General features: G+C 51.3%; 1 protein-coding gene and 1 long non-coding RNA gene across 4 annotated transcripts in view; one reads left to right on the top strand and one right to left on the bottom strand.

Annotated features, from left to right (window-relative positions):
- Positions 1 to 1,116, bottom strand: part of LOC309525606 — a 19,484-nt gene extending 18,368 nt beyond the window's left edge. For both annotated transcript variants that reach the window (XR_014216454.1, XR_014216455.1), the window contains exon 1: positions 1,028 to 1,116. This is a non-coding gene — a long non-coding RNA (uncharacterized lncRNA). The remainder of the gene's footprint in view (positions 1 to 1,027) is intronic.
- ENGASE (endo-beta-N-acetylglucosaminidase) overlaps positions 1 to 16,809 on the top strand; it is a 20,056-nt gene extending 3,247 nt beyond the window's left edge. The window contains exons 1-14 of one of the 2 annotated variants that reach the window (XM_082210943.1): positions 1,693 to 1,844; positions 5,061 to 5,137; positions 5,222 to 5,423; positions 7,514 to 7,662; positions 8,450 to 8,604; positions 9,598 to 9,746; positions 10,715 to 10,880; positions 11,158 to 11,261; positions 11,496 to 11,604; positions 13,210 to 13,394; positions 14,572 to 14,714; positions 14,892 to 14,997; positions 15,320 to 15,434; positions 16,076 to 16,809. In XM_082210943.1, the coding sequence (XP_082067069.1) occupies positions 1,726 to 1,844; positions 5,061 to 5,137; positions 5,222 to 5,423; positions 7,514 to 7,662; positions 8,450 to 8,604; positions 9,598 to 9,746; positions 10,715 to 10,880; positions 11,158 to 11,261; positions 11,496 to 11,604; positions 13,210 to 13,394; positions 14,572 to 14,714; positions 14,892 to 14,997; positions 15,320 to 15,434; positions 16,076 to 16,513 (2,217 nt within the window). In that variant the 5' untranslated portion in view covers positions 1,693 to 1,725 and the 3' untranslated portion in view covers positions 16,514 to 16,809. Of the gene's footprint in view, positions 1 to 1,692; positions 1,845 to 5,060; positions 5,138 to 5,221; positions 5,424 to 7,513; positions 7,663 to 8,449; positions 8,605 to 9,597; positions 9,747 to 10,714; positions 10,881 to 11,157; positions 11,262 to 11,495; positions 11,605 to 13,209; positions 13,395 to 14,571; positions 14,715 to 14,891; positions 14,998 to 15,319; positions 15,435 to 16,075 lie in introns of those variants that run through there. The other variant, XM_082210944.1, reaches the window with a different exon arrangement.

Here is a 16,809-nt window from a genome sequence, read left to right as displayed (position 1 = left end):
AATCTGAATGATAGTGTTCAAAATGGAATGACAACAGAATGGCAGTATGCAGAAGTCGGTTCGTAGGATAAACCAACACTGAAATCAACAGTGCTAGGAACAGAACGTTAGAATGACACAGTCAGGAGTGAGGTAATACAGTGGTACCTCAGGTTACAGACGCTTCAGGTTACAGACTCTGCTAACCCAGAAATAGTACCTCAGGTTAAGAGCTTTGCTTCAGGACGAGAACAGAAATCGCCCGGCAGCAGCGGGAGGCACCATTAGCTAAAGTGGTACCTCAGGTTAAGAACAGTTTCGGGTTAAGAACAGACCTCCAGAACGAATTAAGTTCTTAACTTGAGGTACCACAGTAACAGTGAATAACAGTCCAACCACAGGGCACCCAGAGCCCCCCTCCCCCAAACTTCTTGGCCTTGCATGCTGCTGCTGTCCATCACTTTCACCATGTTCTTTCACTTTCCCATGTTCCGCAATTTAGAAGAAAAAGCATCTCAGTTGTGTACCCCCACCCCCAAAATCACACCACATTTGCTTCTGTTATTATTACAATAACAACAATTCCCCACCCATCTGGCTGGGTTGCCCCAGCTATAACCAAGTAGTCTCCTAACAGGATACCGGTATTTCTGGGTAAGCAAACTGTCACAGTATAACTTGCAGGTAATTTAATTCTCCCCTGTCCAATGTACTGTATATTGTTTTGGCTCCTGACACATTGCTGTTTTTGCCTGCCAACTAGCAGGGAGATTCTGTTTAAGCGCCTACTTTACCATTGTTTTTGTTTTCCACATATTTTACTTATTTCAAGGAACTTACAAAACCAGGTTTTGGGGTGGTGGTGGATGCCAAAGGGTTGAAGAGGGTGCAGGAATCCAACACCCTGCTAAATCTATCAAGGGGGAATGTACAGTGTGTATCCCTGTGCATGGATGTATATAAAGTTGATCCTGCTGTTCTGAGCTTCTGGGATTACAGTATTTTCTTCAGTTAACTGTCGCAAAAAACAACGCATGGGTCAGATTACCTGTAAAAGCAATGGTGAAGGAACGAGGTTCGGCTACCTGTCGCGGACGGACCATGAGCGAGACCTGCTGGCTGGGTGCTCGAGGAAAGGGTGGGAAGTTTGTGGTCAATTTATCTATTGAACTGTAGGAAGCACACCTGGATGGAAAGTCTGGAAGCAGAGAGTTATGTTGAAACCACTGGCTCTCTCTCCTCGCCTCCCGCGCGTTAGGAAAAACGCTCACCGTCTCCCTTCAGTCCCTGAAAATGTTTTGCCAAGCGGAAGAGAGCGCCTCTGAGAATGTGCAGAGCGCGTTCCCCTTTCCTACCCTTCACACTCCACAGCTAGTCTCAAGGGAACTTTCGCGCCAAAGGCGTGGCTTCTAGCGGGTGGGTGGGAAGCACCAGCCCCGAGAAGCACTTCCGTCGACTTTCTTTACCAGCGCAGGCCGAGAAAGCCCAGGCGCCGCCGGCGACCCTGGCAGACTCCCTCCCACCGCGGATGCGCTGCCTCCTCCCGCTCCGCAGACGGGGCTGCTCGCCCGTAGCCGGGGCTGCCCGGGCGCCTGGTGGCAGGGAGTTGCAGCGGCTGGATCTGCTGCGGGGATTGGCTGGATCCCGGCCGCCCTCTGCCTCCATGTGACGGGGGACGTAGGAGGAAGGCGCAAAGAGAGAGAGAGAGAGAGAGAGAGAGAGAGAGACAGAGAGACAGAGAGGGAGATGGAGGGAAGGGAGCAGGACGGAGGAGGGAGGAGAGGAGCCAAGCGAGCCGACGACGAGAGCCATGGAGGTCCAGAGGAGCCGAGGCCGGCCAAGGGGCGCTTCAGGCCCGGGCTGGGGTAAGGCGCGTCCTGGGAGCCGTCGCCGCGAGGGGCAGGGGTTGCTGGTGGGGAGGATGCCTGTTTGCAAAGGGGGGCAACAGCCGGAGCCTCTGCTTCCCCGCTTCAGGCGCGCAGGCAGCCGCCTCCCTTTCCGAGCAAAAGCCAAGAGGGCCTCTGTCGCCCCCAAGCCGAACTTCTGTCAGAGAGGCTCCCGGCTGACCATTGCGAGATGCAGGAGCCTGGGCTGCACAACAGGCCCGTGCGCTCCCCTCAGAGTCCCAGCCTCTTCTGGAAGAGAACTTGCAGCCCGTGCAAGAAGGGACGGGGCTTCTTCGGTGGTGAGGGGAAGGCTTGGGGGACCTTTGGGGTTCTAGTAAAAAAAAAAACCCCGAAACTTAAACCCAACAACTACCCATAAGTTTGAAGGCTCCCCACCCTGGTGACGATGCTGCTGCTGTTACTGCTGGTGGGCAGCTTGTGGCTGGGGATGCAAAGCGGTCCTGGAAGGTGATAAACTTGGGTGTTTTGTTGTTGTTGTTGTTTAGTCGTGTCCGACTCTTCGTGACCCCATGGACCAGAGCACGCCAGGCACTCCTGTCTTCCACTGCCTCCCCCAGTTTGGTCAAACTCATGCTGGCAGCTTCGAGAACACTGTCCAACCATCTCGTCCTCTGTCGTCCCCTTCTCCTTGTGCCCTCAATCTTTCCCAACATCAGGGTCTTTTCCAGGGAGTCTTCTCTTCTCATAAGGCGGCCAAAGTATTGGAGCCTCAGCTTCAGGATCTGTCCTTCCAGTGAGCACTCAGGGCTGATTTCCTTAGGAATGGATAGGTTTGATCTTCTTGCAGTCCATGGGACTCTCAAGAGTCTCCTCCAGCACCGTAATTCAAAAGCATCAATTCTTCAGCGATCAGCCTTCTTTATGGTCGGGCTCCCACTTCCATACATCACTACTGGGAAAACCATGGCTTTAACTATATGGACCTTTGTTGGCAAGGTGATGTCTCTGCTTTTTAAGATGCTGTCTAGGTTTAATATCACTGTCCAGCCTCGGGAAGGTGGTGGTGAGCATGGCCTGTTCTGCATGTTTTCCTCAAAACATTGTCATTGGGAAGTTCCCCAAGTTCCCTAGTGCAGGAGAAGCTCAGTTCTAGGCTCACCATCCCCCCACCTTGTTCTTAATTGAATTGCAAGTTTATGGAGGAAAAGGCTGTCAGTGGCTGCTAGCCAGGAATAAAAATAAAATAAAATTTTTTATTATTTGTACCCAGCCCATCTGATTGGATTGCCCAGGAAGGCTGTTGGAGACAGTATGCCTCTGAAATGTCCATTGCTGGGAAGAGCCGTTCTGCTCAGGCTTGTGCTTGCAGGTTCCCTGTGAGCATCTGAGAACAGGAGGATGAACTCAATGGGCCATTGAGCTGATCCAGCAGGGCTTAGCTCACAGTCTTCATAGGAACCTGGGATCTGATATGGTAGGGAAGGAGCACTTGTTTGGCAGGATGCTGCACTTGTACCAGCAATGCCTTGCCCTCCAGCACTGGGAGTATCAGAGCTGCCGCCCCCAAACTGACTCATTCAAAGTAGATCAACCAGGAAAATGAACTGGAGAATCTCTCTCTCTGTGTGCGCGCGCTTGCATCACTCATAAAGTTTCATTGAGTTCATGGGACTTGCTCCCAAGTTAGTCCGTATAGGATTGCAGCCATAATATCCCAGGTCTGGAAATAGGTTTGATGCTGCAGCCCTGCATAGTGACAAAGAGCTGCATTTCCTAGCCAGCTGCTGGTTGGGGTATCACAATGTCAATACTTCTCTTGTCTCCTTTTGATGGCAACAAACTTGTCTTTGGGCATTTTTTCACTTGGACAAACCTCTTCCAGGCTCTGAAAGAAGAGAAGCCTGCAGCTCCCCACTGAATCCCAACTTTTCATAGCCACCTCCTTGAACAGAACATCACTTAAAAATGGGGTGGCCACTAGCTCTTCAAAATGGTTGAAAGATCAGGGCTGGGCAGACATTAGGCCTGTATACTCAACTTGTAGCTCTCTCCTTTCATTTGTTAGAACTTTGTGGTTTGGTGCCACCCCTCCACCATGTTCCTTAGGTGCCACAAATGCCCAGCAGATCAGTGCTTATGTTTCCAATTCCTCCCTGCTGGGCATGCATGGCCACAGGTGTCAGTAATGGCTGGAGTAGTGGGACGGAGCGGCCCTCCTGGATGCCAGCATCCTTGCAGCTAGCCTGGGTGGGGTGGGGCAGGGAGGTGGTGAGGTTGGGGCTGTGCAGAAACACCAGCTGGAGTTCTGGTTGGCCAGTCTTCCTCCTGTGGATTGTGGCCATTCCTTGGGCTAGAAAAGGAAACCTGAAGCTGCCAGGGCAGGGTTGGGTAACTCCAGATGATGAACCCCAACTGTCATAGCTGGGGATGGTGGAGTTGCAGTCTGACAACATCTGGAGGGCCCCAGGACTCCCATCCATGTGATGGCATATATTGCCAGTCCATTTCTCAGCACAATTCAAAGTGTCGGCACTTACTTCTTAAAGTCCTTTATGGTACAGGATCTGTGTTCCTGGAAGAATGCCTGTTCTGACATCAGTTTGCCTGTGTGTTGAGATCATTGAGAGAAGTCCTCCATTGCTTGAAGTGAGCTGGGTGGCAGCCTGGGAGAGGGCCTTCTTAGTGGTGGCACCCTCTCCATGGAATTTCCTCCCAGAGATGCTTTCTTGGTGCCTACACTGCTGTCTTTTCAGGGCCAGATATCCTTGTTTTCTCAGGCTTCTAAGGTTCTATGATACCAAGGTTTCTTGTGCTAAACTTGTTGTAATTGCTGTATTTTAATGGTGTACCTCTGCATATTCTGTACAGTAAGCAGAGAATACTTTTATTTCCTTTTCGGTTGAAGTGACCAGGATGGTCCCAACAACAAAGGAACCTTGACTTTGTTAGACTTATTTTAATTTACTGCTTTGAATTCCTGGCCTTATTATGTTTGGTTTTATGTGTCTTTTTTGTACGGATTTTTTATTTTTTGTAGCAGCCAAGCATACATTATTTGTTCCTTTTAAAAATGCATTTGTAAATATGTGTAAATAAATATGTATGCCTGGCTACTTTTAAGAAGTCCTCCCTCAGTACAGTGGGCTTTTTGGATGGCAGGGGAAGGGGCACAGAATAGAGGGTTCCCAAATAGGATTGTTGTTTTTCCCCTGATTCCTTTTTTCTTATTTTCAGCTTGCAGTTGGATATGGAGAGCCAAAGAACATCCGTTCTCCACCGGGTGGTCAATTTCGCCCCCAGTCCTCTCCCTGGTAAGACTTGGTGTTGGGCGAAGAGCCATGATTATCACCTCTCTGCGATTGTAGGTATTCACAGTCTGCCTTTATTCTTCCCAGCTAGGCAGTACGACACAAAGACCACTGAGCCAATCAGCTTCTACCTCTCTGGCTTGGAAGAGCTACTCTCCTGGAAGCCCACCAGTGACGATGCTTTCAACGTGTCCACAGAGCCTCTGGCCAAACACGAGCCTCCTTTCAACAGCCGTAGGCCCCGCACGCTGGTGTGCCACGATATGAAGGGAGGTTACCTGGAAGACAGGTTGGAACTGGGGCAGATGCTGAAACGGGAGAGCTTCCAGATTCAGAAACAATAATTCTCTTGTTGCCAAACTAACCAGAATTGGCTCAATCTGGTCTTGGCTGAGTTTGCCGTGGTTGCAGCCACATGGATCTGAAGAGTGATTAACTTGTACCAATATTAGTTATAAATCACACTTCGGATGTTTAAAATGTTTCACATACTTGGGGTTGCGTGCAACCAAGTCCTACTCAGAGTAAACCCATTGAAATAAATGCCACCTGCCCCCAGTTAATTAAGTTTAAAACAAGCTTTAAAATGTTATTTTGCAGAGAATGTCAGCCTGGATATAAGTACCCCATGCTGGGGGACACGATGAAGTCTATGCTCTGCGGACATTGCGATAGGGGAGTGTATTGGTGCAAAAGATAACAGTACCAGAGGGTGGTGTCTTTGGTCTTAAAACAACAGATGCTGAATATTGACATATAGGATCAGCCAGCTCCTTAGAGGCAACATGGGCAAAGCAGCAACTGCTAGAAACGGATCACATCTGCAAGGCCCTTGCTTATTTGCGTAGCTCATCCTATGAATTTGTCAACAAGGCCTCATGCCTCCTTGCTAATGCTCAGAAAAACTCCCACCAGAAGTCTCTGAATTTGATCACTGGGATTTGTGACCAAAGCTATGTCAAGGTCCGTAAGTGCTAGTAATAATAATATAATAATAATAATAATAATAATAATAATAATAATAATAATAATAATAATATTTATACCCCACCCATCTGGCTGAGTTTCCCCAGCCACTCTGGGCGGCTTCCAATCAAGTGTTAAAAACAAAACAGCATTAAATATTAAAAACTTCCCTAAACAGGGCAGCCTTCGGATGTCTTTTAAAGAGAAGATAGCTGCTTATTTCCTTCACATCTGAAGGGAGGGTGTTCCACAGGGCAGGCGCCACTACCGAGAAGGCCCTCTGCCTGGTTCCCTGTAACCTCACTTCTCACAATGAGGGAACCCCAGAAGGCCCTCGGTGCTGGATCTCAGTGTCCGGGCTGAACGATGGGGGTGGCCCCACGTACAGAGTTAGTCCTGCTCTGAGTAGGATTAGCACTGAATGCCTCCTGAACTGGGTCCCCAAACTTCATTCAGGTGGTCTGCAGTTGGTCTGTAAAAATACAATTAAAAATCATTTAGCACCTAGAACAGTGCACTGCAATTGTTACAACAGGCAGAAAATTCAATTTAAGTGGTCCACCAAGACCCTCAGATATTTTCAAGTGATCCAGGGGGGAAATAAGTTTGGAAACTACTGCATTAGCTCATTGATCCCTACATTGGCCATGTATGACCTCTATTATTACCACTGCATTGAAGATGGTGCATGCAGAGTTGAAGAAGAGCTGAGCTGAGACCCAAACTATGTGTTAACATTAGCAGTATGTTTATATAGGGGTGCTTTGGACTGGGCAAAACCTCTTCCACGAAGGCAGCTATGCACCATCAATCCTGATTGCGGCCGTAGCATAGAAGGATGTCGCTGTCACTAAGAGGTTCAGTCATACTAGCCAGGTCCAGTTCCTGGCAGAGGTCATTCACCAGGGTGGTGTTTTCAGTCCTTCCTGCACTCCAGTTACAGTGGGTTAAGAACGTGCAAAATTAAGAGCAGGGAAAGAGATCAGGGAAGTAAATCTGGTTTCTGCAAGCAACCAGGGGAATTTCACTTCTTGTTGAATTCTCTTGAGGGAGGGTGGTGGCTGGGCCACCCTAGCTTCAGGAAATCGCAACAGCTTGGACTGGTTTAGTTCCTCTGAGCAAGATTATAGGACCTGAAATATGATTCATACCTACCGTATTTTTCGCTCTATAACATGCACCTGACCATAACATGCACATAGTTTTTAGAGGAGGAAAATCCGTAGGCATGCCACCCGTAGGCATTTCCTCCATAGCACGCACAGACATTTCCCCTTACTTTCTAGGAGGAAAAAAGTGAGTGTTATGGTGCAAAAAATACGGTACTTTGTATGAGATCTGCCATGCTGAGTCTAATTGTACCCTGTTGGGTATAATGCGCGCTCTCTCGCTCTCTCCTCTTACTTCTGGCAGGTTCATCCAAGGCGCATCGGTGGATGACCCCTTTGTGTTCTACCACTGGTGCTACATTGACATATTTGTTTACTTCAGTCATCACAACGTTACCATCCCACCTGTGGTCTGGACTAATGCTGCTCACCGCAATGGAGTCCTCATGCTAGGTGATCTTCGCTGGGCCATCCCCTGGAGCATATGATACACATAGTGTTTGGGGCCTGTGGGAGGGAGGGCCTCACTCTCTAAGTCGTCCTTTCCTTACTCCACCCCTTTGCTGAGTTGCAAGAGGCAGGAGTTGCAGTGGGTGGTACTTCTTTCCTCCTATCAGTTGCATTCTTGACGCATGCTGCAACTTACCAGGGGTGGATAACTTGTGGCCCTGCAGATGTTGTTGCTGGATTCCAGCTCCCATCATCCCTGAAACGTTGGCCATGCTTTCTAGGGCTGATGGGAGTTGGAGTCCCACAACTTCTGCAGGGCCGTAGATTCTCTGCTGCTGAAAGTCTGGGGCCACCCACAGCCTCCATTCCTGCTAATCTCCCACAGCACTCTGCTTTCTGGGAGATGCAGGGAGTTTTTGCAAACAGCTGCTGTTGCTGTTCCACTCTTTATAGCCGTGCTTCAAGGCACAGGCAATTGCCGACTCCTCTGACATTGCTTGTATTTTGGGTATTCCTCTTTCCCCCCTGGAGGTTCCTCAGGGCTCAGCTCTTAAGCCTTCCTGTGGCGCAGTGGCTCACAGCGCTTGGCTGTTAACCAGAAGGTTGGTGGTTCGCACCCACCCAGGGATGGCTGCGGGCAGAATTCTTGTGTTGCAGGGGGTTGGCTAGATGACCCGCGGGACCCCTTCCAACTCCAGGATTCTGCGGTTCTCCTGATGCACAGAGGTTTTGGATGGTCCAGGAGACGAGCCGCTCCGTTTTTTCCTTGCGTTTCCTTCCCTACCTGTAGGGACCTTCATCACAGAGTGGGGAGACGGTGCAAAGATGTGTGAGTCCTTCTTGGCAAGCGAGGAAGCGTACCGCGCCGTGGCTGATCAGCTGGCTGCGATTGCGCAGTTCTATCGTTTTGATGGTTGGCTGGTCAACATTGAGAACTCTCTGAGTGTAAGCAAGCAACATTTCCCCTCCCCTGCCAACCTTGGCCTAGGAGGGGAGTTAGGGTTCATCCATACAGTTCCTTAAAGTCCCTGGCATTGCTCAGGGGGAGCAGGAGCTATACCTAGGGATATGCTCAGTATCACAATGCAGCTGTGATATGTATCCCCACGTCAGAATTTCTTCCTTTAGGTCCCTAGGATCCTCAGAACCCCAGGTGGCCTCTTACCTTCAGAGACTGGCTGGGTAGGCCCCTTACCCCTAGGGCTTGAAAACCCCCTTTACGTCGCAGAACCCCTTTCCTATTTTTATGCCTGCCTGCTAGGGCTGGGCGATACCTAGTTTTCAACCCCATGAACATCATGATATACTGATATATTATGATGTCTGAAATAAGGATGGAGCTATGCATAGCCATTGGCTGGCTTCATGGTTTCCCCCCACATTGTGATTTTCGTATAGCATACACATCATGATTCGTGATGTATCACCAGGTCAAAGATTACGAAACTGATATCGCAATATGGACTTCAAACTGGTTTTGGATGCTATATTGCCCAGCCCTGCTGCCTGTTCCCCAAATTACTTATAGCACAGCGATTCCCTTTACCTGCCCATGCTAGTCCACACTGTTGCCCTACTGACTCACCCCTTAGAGTTGCCCCCGAACCTCTTTCCTCTCTCCAGTTCTCTTCTTACCTTCCTTGCCTTGTCATTTCTCCTCCCCTGTCCCTTTCATAAATTTCCTGGGGCCTCTCCTCCAACACTCCTTTCCTATCCTTCCTTTTCCATTCCTACTCTGGGCCTCTGATGAATTCTGTGTATCTGCTGGCACCCAGCTGCCTGTCCCCTGGAAAATATATATTTCCCAAACTGAGGTGTGTCAGTCTCCCTGGCTTTGGGCATCATGCATATAACATCACTTGGCATGCTGAATGATGGAGCAACGGCCTCCCAAGGACCTGGTCGCGCTGGCTGATTGGTGCAATTTTTTCATGGCAGGTGTCGGCAGCGCGTAACTTGGTCCACTTCTTGCGCTATCTGACGGCCCAGGTGCACAGAGCTGTGCCGGGAGGGCAGGTGGTGTGGTATGACAGTGTCCTGCAGAATGGGGAGCTCAAGTGGCAGAATGAGCTGAACGAGAAGAACCGGTGAGTGACACCCCTCCCTGTTCTACAGGCAGTGGGTCTTGCCCTGGGGACCAGAGGAAGAAGGGCAGCGCATCTGAACCTGAGGGTAGCCCCACGGAGCCTCTGCCCCCTGCCCTACAGCATCTCCCTGATACACTTGGCCCGCCGAGGGGAGCTCAGGTGTGGTGCGAAATAGCCAAGATCTACTGTAACTGAGAGCTGCAATGCACTAGTTCAGCGTTTCTCAAATGTGGGTCCCCAACTGTTCTTGCAACTACAACTCCCATCATCCCTACCTAACAGGACAAGTGGTCAGGGATGGTGGGAGTTGTAGTCCAACAACTGCGGGGGACCCAAGTTTGAGAAAAACTAGTACATTGTAACAGAGAACGAGAAAACCAAGCATGGGCCTCAGCAAATGGTAAGATGTGAGAGATCGATTGGCATTGCTGAGCAAGGGAAACACCATGCCTGCTAAATCCCAGCTAGCTGGAAGACCAAACTTGACTCAGGGGGCTGTATCCTTTTGGGGTTTGTCTCAGGGCACAGGGATGATGGAAGCTACAGACCAGCAAAAACCAAGGGCCACAAGTTTCCCTCTCCTTCCCCAGGCGGTGTAGAAAGTATCCTGGAAAGGGACAGGAATTCTCTCTCCCCCCCTTTTTCACAATTCATTTTCCCTGGTCCTTGTCAGCTGTGCATGGTCTACAGCTGAAGCATCCCTTGGGCCTGGGCTGCTAGGATCCATCCCGCTAGAGCTACTTGGAAGGGCCTGTAAAGCCTTAGGCCTTCTGGACGCCACGAAGGGACCCTCTTCATGGTCCTAGAATGAGTTGGAAGGGACCACGAGGGTCATCGAGTCCAACCCCCTGCAATGCAGGAACCTTTTGCCCAACGTGGGGCTTGAACCCACAACCCTGAGATTAAGAGCCTTGCACTCTTCCATCTGAGCTATCCCAGACGTTCCTCCGTTCCTCGTGCCCATGCAGGGTTTACTTTGACGCCTGTGACGGTTTCTTCACCAACTACAACTGGACGGAGGAGCACCTGCTGCGTACGCGAGAGATGGCCGACGACCGCCGGGCGGACATCTACGTGGGCGTGGACGTGTTTGGCCGTGGGGTTGTGGTGAGCAGCGGCTTTGACACAATCAAGGTAGGGAGGCTTTGGGGCCTGTGGGAGGCTTGCTGCCCTTGTGGCTCGCAGTTCCAGGTGACGGAGAGCTGGAGAGGGCAGTCGTGGTTGCCTTGGGGTGGGCGGAGTGAAGCCTTTGAAGACCCAGCCTCCGCTGTTGCCCTGGATAGGTTGGCTCCCCTGTTACAGAGGGAGGGGGCAGGGCAGTTGCCACCCTCCCAGCACCCCTTGGCTGCCCTCACTCCGGAGCCCCCCCACAAGAGGAAATGGTGACTTGGCGTTCCTTGTGTCCCCGCAGTCCCTGCGCATGATTCGGGAGCAGGGCCTCTCGGTGGCCATTTTTGCACCTGGATGGGTATATGAGCAGTTAGGCCCGACCGACTTTCTGAACAACGAGGACAAGTAAGACCCAGCAGGGAGGAGGAGGGGCTTTGGGAGGGGAGGGGACTCTTTGCCTGACTGCCTTTCACTTTGCCTGACTGCCTGGGATTGTCTGGACCCCTGTGGCCTATTATGGGAGGGTCTTTCCGACAAGCCCCCACAACGGTGCAGCAGCGACCCAAGTTTCCTTTGGGGTTTGCACAGTGGTGTGGAAGACTTCTCAGCGCAACTCCTCTCTCGCTTGCTTGTTTGCAGATTCTGGGCCCTGCTCTCTGATCTGCTGCCCACTCACAGCATTGGCTCCCTCCCCTTCAGCACCTCTTTCTCCCTGGGGATGGGGAAGAGGCACTTCCACAATGGGCAGGTAAGAGTAGTGGGCAGTTTTGGGCAGAAGCAGCACAACTGCCTCTTTTAAGCCTTTGCAGCTTGACTCGCCAGCCTCTGCTTTGAAACGACAACTTGCTGCATGTGATCTATACAGACTGGAGACCCAGTAAGGCCTTCTGGGTAGCTCACCGGGCTGTATCCCCAGCCCAGCTGATCTGCCTGAGGTGTCAGCGACTAGAGGCCTCAGATTCTTAACCTTCAGGGACACTCTCTTTCAGAGCTAATTTTCCCCCAGTCTTTCCTGTCGAGGGCTCTGCAGGAGGGCTCTTGAGCATCAAGTCCCTTTCCACCCACAGGAAAACACTGGAGCCTGAATTGTAGAGAATGAGGAACACAACTCTATAGCTTCCTCCGCCTCTTGCTGGCCGGCTGAGTCTGTGACTTGTTTCCAAGCTGAATTCCCCACCCAACCCCCGCCCAGCCGCCGTCAAAGCCTTTTAAACCTGGTCTGGTCTTTTCCTCCCTGGGCTTCTCTGCCCTCCTGCTTTCTTTCCAGCCAGGGTCAGCTCTCTTTCTACTTGAACGAGTCCTTCTGCAGCCAAATAGTGTTTCTATTTCCCAGCCTCTGCTTCAAAGCAGTGTCTGATGGGGTGGTGGTATGATTGGCAGCTGTAAGCAGGGCGAAATGGTAGGCAGGAGTATGTGATCTTTTTAGAACCTGCCAATCTTTCCTCCGCTCGAACTCCTGGTCACTTTCCTCCCTGCCAGTCTTTGAGAAGCATGTTTGTTATTGGGGGTGAGGGGGGCAAACTCTGCCCGAGACACTGGAATATGGGCTGCCAGTCATAGAGGGCTTGATACAGAATAAGGCAGCTTTCTACAGAAGCAACGTGGACTGTGTTTTATGTGGTTAACGGCATCCTTGCACTGCATTTTTGTTTGGGGGTGATTTGGTTTGGTTACCCTTTTAAGAATCAACAGCGGCATTCGATTTCAACGTACTCACGCCTTCAGAGGTTAATTGGAGCTATGGAGAGCCACGATGAAACCTTAGCAGAGCGCTTCCCTCAAGGGCCATGCATCAAGCAAGACATCGCCACTTTGGGGGCTTCCAGCCAATCTCAGCCCTGCTTTTCTCAGGGCTTCAGAGTGTCGGGGAAACTCCCCATTTTACAGCATACTCCTTTGCACTCCCCCTTGGAAGTAAGCCAAGAAAGTATGGAATTTCAGCTTCTGATCCTTTCACAAGACAGGCTAGTATAGCAAAAGTGTATCATTTCCAATGCACGCTCCCCCTCCCCTAAGTGCTTGCAGACCAGGGAGAAAGTCCCGAACTATTTCAAAGGAAAGAATCAGCTCGCTAATTAGGTATTTAAGAGGCTTATCTTCCCAGTTGGCCCAGGAATACTCCTCTAATAGTGTAAGAGCCCTGATGCTTCCAGATGGGAATTTGCACGAAGCAGTGGAACGCAAGATTTCGTTGACCTGTAATGCTAGCTTCTAGATACATATTCCCTGGGCATGTTGGAAAGGTATGCTCTGGAGACTTAAGGGAACACAAGAATAATCCCGTTCAAGGTGGAAGGCAGTTTTGTTGCCATGGCCAGGCTGAATTCCCAGTGGCTCTTTTTCTCTTTTTCAGGAGAGTAGGATGGAGCCCTGGTACCACCTGAGTGCTCAGGAGATCCAGCCACTGTACGCTGAGTTCTGGATGCCCAATGGGGGCCGACTGAGAACGCGCTGCTGCCTGCAGGATGCCTGGTGTGGGGGCAGCTCCCTGCTGCTGGAAGGGACCATCCCGTCCAATGAAGATCACATCACAGCCAGGTGAGCAACGGTTGAGATGGCTGCAGGGTTTTTTTATTGGATTCGGGAGTCATATCGGGGTGTGTGTGTGTGTGCTGCTTTTGCAAAGGGACTTCCTTAAAAAGCTGGTAGCAGGCAGAGGAGAGGAGAGCAGAGCCTGCAGACCATATACAGTGGTACCTCGGGTTACATACGCTTCAGGTTACATACGCTTCAGGTTACAGACTCTGCTAACCCAGAAATAGTACCTCGGGTTAAGAACTTTGCTTCAGGATGAGAACAGAAATTGTGCTCCGGCAGCGCGGCAGCAGCGGGAGGCCCCATTAGCTAAAGTGCTGATTCAGGTTAAGAACAGTTTCAGGTTAAGAACGGACCTCCGGAATGAATTAAGTACTTAACCCGAGGTACCACTGTAATGAACACAGTTGCCTGCACCTGTGTGCAAAACAGGCTTGCATGTGCCCAGTTGGCATGAATCGTGGACGTGTGGCTGCGTGTGCGATGCGGATCATTCAGCCCAACCCCTGCCCTCTTAACTGTTTTCTCAACTTGAGTGCTTTCCCCACATTCTCTTCTTAATCCAGGGAAACTGCTACACAGCCTTTGCTTCCACTAAGAAGCCTTTACGGAGACCTACTGTAAAGGTCTTTTCCCTGTTACGACGCATCACTGTCCCAGCGCTGACCACGTTCCTCTTTCCTGGGAGCTGCTTCTCAAAGGTGGAGCAAAGTTAGAGACTGTGACTGCCTGCCTGCCTCTGCAGGGATCCTGACAAGCATTTGGCTAAGTTGGGGGTTGGTGGTGGTGAGGCTGAGCTGGGTTCCTCCAAGCAAGGAGCAGATTTGGAGGGAATACAATGTTTGAGACAGTCAGGATGTTGTCATCTGGGATAGAGGAGTTTTCATGGGCTGTTTCATCATGGAAAGAAGGGGGTTTGAGAAAGTGCGGCTGACCTGGAATCTTCAGGGCCCAGCCGTGAGCTCAGTGATGTGGGAAGGCTCAAACTCCTTTGTGCATCCGCCCTTACCATCCTCAGTGTTTCTGCGTGCCTGTGAGAATGTAGCCTTTGCACCTTGCATGCCTAAACCCCTTCCTTTTGCAGGTGGCGGCTGCCTAGTGCCCAGAGTTGGCCGTGACTGTGTCCTCTCTCTGTCTCTCTTCCTGTCTGTCTGGGGCTTTTGGGGGCGGGGGTCATCAGGCTGTTTTCCTTCCAGGTGCCAGCACCCCCCCGGCTGTTCCTGGTCATAATTTATAAACACGAGGCCTCTTCCCAAGGCGTGAGCTTTGCACCGGTGTTCACCACGCGGCAGTCAAGTTCCTGTTTCTCCAGTGGCGAGTCGGGTGAGGAAACGCCAGGCCTGCTTTGGGGGCTCTCACTCTGACTGCCCAAAGGAAGGGGGCTTGTGGATCCCCCTCTGTGGGGCAGCAGAGGCCGGGTGAACGATAGCTTCAGATATTGACTGATCCCTGTTCTGTCCGCTGCCTCTCCCTCATTGCTCTCTTCTCCCCCCCCCCCAGGAGAACCAAGGAAGCACAAACCCTCCCTGCTCCCCACACCTCCCCATTACCTTGCTCAGCTGCTCAGGGGGACAGGACTGCGTGGGGAACATAACTGGCAAAGTCGGTGAGTAGAAGGGATTGACAGAATGCATGACTCTTGGGGTTTTGTTTGTTTTGTTTCTTTCTTTCTCCTTGAACTGACCATTTTAGTGGTGGCCTGGCAGCCTTTCCCCTCTTGTTGGATTGTAGTTTGTAAACTCTCTGGGTTTGTAAACCATCTTTGACGGCTCTGCATGAAATAATAATGGGGCCGGGCAGGGACGGTGTTGGGGCCTGGGAACCAAAGAGCTACGGGCAGTGTGGGATGGGCTTTGCAGTGCCCTGCAAACTGACAGGACCCCAGCAGCTTACATTCTCTCTCTCTCTCTCTCTGTTCCCCTCAACAGATGCTATGAGCTGGAGCTCCAGAACTGCTTCCTGGACCAACTTTCAGTGACTGTGTCGCGTCACCAGTCTGGGCGGAATGAGGTGCCCTTTGCATGCCGCCTGGGCAGGATCTGGGTGAGTAAGCGGTGGAGGCTAGGATGGGAAGCCTCATGAAAATGGAGAGAGGGGTGGGTCAGCCGGCTTCCCCATGAAGTGCTGTGTTCTCTGTGGGCCTCTCGCAGCCCTGCTAAGCCCGAAAGGAGGAAGGTCTTTGTCCCTGGTTCTTTAAGTAAGGTGCTATGACATAAAACAGGGATGGGGAAACTGTTACTCCAAGCCCACAGGGGCTGCTTGAAGGCAATGCAAACGTCCTCCTGTTTTTGAAATTTGGCACCTTCTACTCTCTTAACCAAGTTTCTCTAGAGCCTGGCGAGCTCTCCTCCTCCCTCCCTTGCGGATTCACATACTCAACATCTATCCTTTGCAGCTGCAAGGCTTTGCCACTGCAGGCCAGGTGGTCTTGATGACACAGTTTCTTTCTTACCAGCTCTGGCCTTGCAATCAAAGAAATACTAAGATCAGGCCAGAGCTTCTTGCTACCCCTGATCCCTGGGCAGATGGTTGCCTTGTCCTTGGCATTCTTGGTGGCCCCAATTCAGCCTGATCTTTATAAGGTGGGAGAGGCCTCTCTGCACCCATCTCCCTTCATCGCACTCCTGTTTCTTTGCGGCCCCTGTTCCTGTTTTTATGCCCGCCCTGTGCGTGTTCCTCCACAGGTGCTGGATGCCACAGCTTTGCGCCCGCTGCCATCCGCTGATGCTGCCATCCCAGTGTCGCCTTTAGAAGTTGCCCATGTCCGTTGGCAACGACTTTCAGCTGGAGAGCTCTCCCTCAGCCTCACTTTGCGCTGGACCTATCCTCCCAGCAAGGCCACCTGCTTCCGCGTTCACTACCGCAGGGGCTCGTGTGGCAGTGGTCCCGAACCTCGCCTGCTCCCAATCGGGGTGGCGTATGCCCCCCAGTACCGGGTGACTGAGCTGACTGTGCCTGGCACCCTTTCTGAGTCCTCCTGCCGCTTGGAGTTCCTTGTGGAGCCGGTGCCCGACGATGGGTTCCAGGTAGACGCTGCGATGTGGGGGAAGCTGGTCTTTGTGTACTCTGATCCAAAGCTACCCAGTCCTGGCCCAGCGCCTGAAGGAACCTCATCCAGTTGATTTACATTTGGATCCTAGTAGACAATGCCCTTCTCCGCTTCCCAGATCTGTGCTATTAGGCCCTTTTTAAAGAGGGAAGAAGGCTTTTATTGAAGGCACTGGAACTCGCGTGCTCGGGCATCAGAAGCCCAACCACGGACAATTCAGTATCCAAAGATAATTTTTCATTGGGGAAACCACTTTAGTGGAATAGTTATCATGCACTAGAACAACAACAACAAAATATTTCAGGGAAGTACACCCCAACAAAACAATTCCACACTTGTGATATGGGCTACAGAACAGGCTTAACAACT

Source organism: Podarcis vaucheri (assembly GCF_965113315.1).
Source record: "Podarcis vaucheri genome assembly, chromosome: 2".
Taxonomy (NCBI): Eukaryota; Metazoa; Chordata; class Lepidosauria; order Squamata; family Lacertidae; genus Podarcis; species Podarcis vaucheri.
This window is presented reverse-complemented; position numbering and strand designations above follow the sequence as displayed.